Genomic DNA, 3,799 nt, shown 5'->3' with positions numbered 1-3,799 from the left:
GGAGTCCTGAGCTCCAGTTACTGTTCTGGGTTTGTGTTTTGTTGTGCTTGTTTTCATAAGTCCCGAATGGAGTCTGGCAGCTTATAAGGAAAATTATTTTCTTAGGTCTAGAATGCCATGAAAATTTTAAAATCACGGAGGGCGCTTAGTCTGTCCCCCTCTCCTCTCACTCTCCCAAGCTCGAAGCAGCGAGCCTTTGGGAAGAGGCTGAGCACTGGCTGAGGGTGGGGGCCGGGGGTAAGGACCTTTGCAACATGTTGGGGTCAGCTCTCATAAAGTAAACTCACCTTATCAAAATGTTCCTTAAATTTTTACTTTTTGATTCAACATTATAGGGCTTCTGTTTCTTTGACACGCACGTGGACTTAGGAATGCAGACAAGCGCACGACCTATGATTGAGGAAACCTGAACCGCAATCTGCCGTCATTGTCCGTGGGACCCACAACCTGTGGCAGGTCTCACCGACCTCATCCTCATCTATAAGTGCCTGAAAGCGAGTCTGAAATCTGCCTGGGTATCAGAGCCAGACACAGGTGGTGGGGTTCTGGAAACTGCATTTTTTTTGGAAGCTAAATTTTGATACCGGTTCACAGACTTGCATTTAGGAATCGCTAAACCTGGTAACGTCTCCTACAGTTCTACAATCTGTGGTTCTGCTCCTGTTTTACTCAGCGCACCTCAAACATATCTTAGCTGACCTCAAAGAGAACTGATCCTTTCTGGGCCATGCATTGATTTCATTTATTTGCATGAATTCATATACATAGTGATCAAATTGGAAAGAGTTTTGTTGTTGCTGTTTTGAGGTGTTCTCTGTGTGTGTGTGGTGGTGGTTTTTTGTTTTGTTTTGTTTTGCAGAAAAGCTTTAGGGAAGATGGAGGGACAGAAATAAAGCCATTGGGGATGGAGTGCCTGACTGTCTAGCATGGTTATGGGTTCATGGTAGGTTGACTTTCGATGGGAACTTCTATGATAGGGAAACAAAGAGATAAAAAGGCACGTCACTGCCCCAGTAGGGCCACACTTCAGGGCAAGAAGCTACCGACAGCTCATCCCCAGTGGATCAAACTGTGTAACCTTCGAGCATGAGGTAACAGGGCTCTTACTTGCCATCGGAGCTGTCACTGAGCTTGTAGGAAAATTAAATTCTCCAGCTTCCTCCATTCCCCATCCATTCCTTGCCACCGACAGATGATGAATGTAGACACATTCCCCATAGTCACCTGTCCCTTCGGAGCTCCTTTCCCCTCCCAGGCCCATCTCCCCTCAGGGAGCCTCTCACCAAGTCTTGTGAACCTTGACGAAGAGCAATTGCTCACAAGTGACAGCTCTTACTGTGTATCAGCCACTATGTCAAACACTTTCCACAGAGTATTTTATTTATTCTTATGAGGTAGGGAACATGATCCCCATTTTCACATGGGCAAACTGAAGCTTAGAGACTGCACTAAACACCGAATTGGGCAATTCCCCACTTTTGTCCCTTCTGTGAGAACCTGCAGCCAAAGTGCGTTGTTGCTGGCATGTTGGTACCAAGCACGCACCACTCCTCCTTGGACCAGGGGAGGAAGTTCACCCCAGTGCAGTTTCCTTTCCCTAGAAATGCAGGTTTGGATATAGAGACATTTGTCCTCACTGCCAGGCCCTTTATAAAGGTGGGACTGTAAAACCAGCATGTGGCCACGTGTACCATGAAGGCCAACTGGGAAAGAAGAATCAGGTGCGCTGAGTAAAACAGGAGCAGAGAACTTTGCAACTGCGGAGAAGATGAAGAAAGAGGCCACACCACAGTCCACTGAGACCCTCCCAGCAGCTCCCAGGTTTCCTGAGAGTCTCTCTTCTTCAAATCGAGTACTCTATTTTGATTAAGATAATTCGAGTGGCTTTCAATTATGGGTAACCAGAGGGACTTGATGCAGAGAAGTTAAGTAAGTACCTGATGACACTTAGCTCCAGAAGGACAGGGCTAGAGCTGCAAAGCCTACACGGGTTTGTAGCTGCCAAACCGCTCAGGCCTTGTCTCCCTCCCACAGGCTGGCAGGGCAGGGGGTGGGCATTCCCTACCAGATCACACTGTTTCTTTGTCCCTTCTTTCACCCCCGATACACTTTCCCAAGGAACCCGCAGGGCAGCATCAAATGGGAAGAGAAGTTACTCAATGACGAGTCTGTCTAGGAAGAGAGAAGGGCAGCGCCATTTTGCGGGGTAGGGATGGGGAACTATGGGGCAAGTTCCTGATTTTACTAAGTCGCGGGTCTTTGCAGGAGCAGGTGCAGCCACCTCCTTACCCAGCTAAGCAGATGGCTTGGGCAAGAAGGGGAGGGGCCAGGAAGGAAGAGGGACAGCTTAGTCTTTGGAGTAGGAACTTGGACCGTGAGGTCTCCAGGCCCAAGTCCCTCAAGGGAACTGTATACAGATTTGCCCCAAATGTGCAGTCAAACCAGGTGAAGCCCAAAGAAAAGTGGGTCAAGCCTTCTCTGGGCAGAGCCATGTGCTCCCTCGGAGCCACTTGAAGTCTGCAGCTCCTGGAGCTCCGTTTATTGACTCTGTTTATTTCCCTAATTTGTCAAGTACTGTCTGCAAGCTTGAACTGGCCTCCTAAGTGCTCGGCTTCTATCCCGCCTTGCAGGCTTCACCAATTTGATTAGCATACCCTGCACTCCATCTTTGGAGTCATTAATGAAAACGCTGATGAATTCTGGGCGTGAGTCAGATCGCTGGGAGGCCTCTCCTCAGCTGCAACCTCTCCTTGCCTGGCTAACATTCTAGCAGGGATGGCCCTTCTTCTCAGACCCTTTCTGCCCATTGTTCAAGACTTTTTGTCCCCCCCTTTTCATCCATGCATTTATTCAATCATTCATTAATTGTACTAGGGCGACGGACTTACTACAATTCCTGGCAAATGCAAATTCATGGAAAATGCGTAACAACAGCAAGCTATCACTACCATGAGGTGCTGTGGGGAAACAAAAAAGCACAAGACAGACTCCAGCCCTCAATAGTAAGGACAAGGATAAGAATAGCAGCTTCCAGCGGACCTGGTACCTTTTTTGTGGGAGCGGCAGCTGAGGAGATGCCGGCGCTCACCATGGTTGAGGAAAAGCCCAAGGAAGGAGTCAAGACTGAGAACAATCATATTAATTTGAAGGTGATGGAGCAGGATGGTTCTGTGGTGCAGTTGAAGATTAAGAGGCAAACCCCACTCGGTAAACTAATGAAAGCCTTCTGTGAACCCCAGGGTTTGTCAATGAGGCAGGTCAGATTCCGATTCTACAGGCAGCCAATCAATGAAGCAGACACACCTGCACAGTTGGGCATGGGGGCTGAAGACACAGTTGATGTGTTCCAGCAGCCGGCAGGAGGTAGCTACTAAAAGGAGTCTGCTCCTTTCCTCCAGAACTCTGTCCCTCCAGACCAAGACGACATTCTCAATGAGAAAACTGCAATTTGGTTCCACCACATCCTGACTACTACAGTATCATTTTCTCTATTCTTTCATTTTCCCTTCCCTCATTCCTTTATTGTACACAAAGTAACTGATGTATGTGCACAAGTATTTGCATTTTTTTTTTACCTAAATGGCCAATGGGACATTTTGATTGACAGTAAATGAAGATGGGATGGGGGAAATGCTGGTCCTTTGAAGACACCCCCTTTCTCCCTCAGTGGCAAGCTCCTTCAGCTCTTATCTTTGTAGTCCAGTATGTTATTTTGCTCTCACTATTTAACAACAACAAAAAAAGAACAACATAAAAACCCTTGCATACCTTGTTTGACTGGAGAATTTTGATGTTTTTC

At 47.5% G+C, this 3,799-nt stretch overlaps 1 protein-coding gene across 1 annotated transcript; it reads left to right on the top strand.

Annotated features, from left to right (window-relative positions):
• The first annotated feature begins 3,089 nt into the window (after positions 1 to 3,089).
• Positions 3,090 to 3,374, top strand: LOC129065744 (small ubiquitin-related modifier 3-like). Its single transcript, XM_054567012.1, has one exon. It carries the CDS (start codon positions 3,090 to 3,092, stop codon positions 3,372 to 3,374), a length of 285 nt encoding a protein of 94 aa, XP_054422987.1.
• Positions 3,375 to 3,799: the final 425 nt, after the last annotated feature.

The sequence above is a fragment of the Pteronotus mesoamericanus genome, unplaced genomic scaffold (genome assembly GCF_021234165.1).
Source record: "Pteronotus mesoamericanus isolate MK-2021 breed Mesoamerican mustached bat unplaced genomic scaffold, CSHL_Meso_final contig_182, whole genome shotgun sequence".
NCBI lineage: Eukaryota > Metazoa > Chordata > Mammalia > Chiroptera > Mormoopidae > Pteronotus > Pteronotus mesoamericanus.
Note: the sequence above shows the minus strand (reverse complement) of the source record. Positions and strands in the feature narration are given on the sequence as shown.

What these genes read in the sequence shown, in the direction of transcription:
- LOC129065744 (XM_054567012.1), top strand. Translation starts at nt 3,090, where the DNA reads ATGGTTGAGGAAAAGCCCAAGGAAGGAGTCAAGACTGAGAACAATCAT.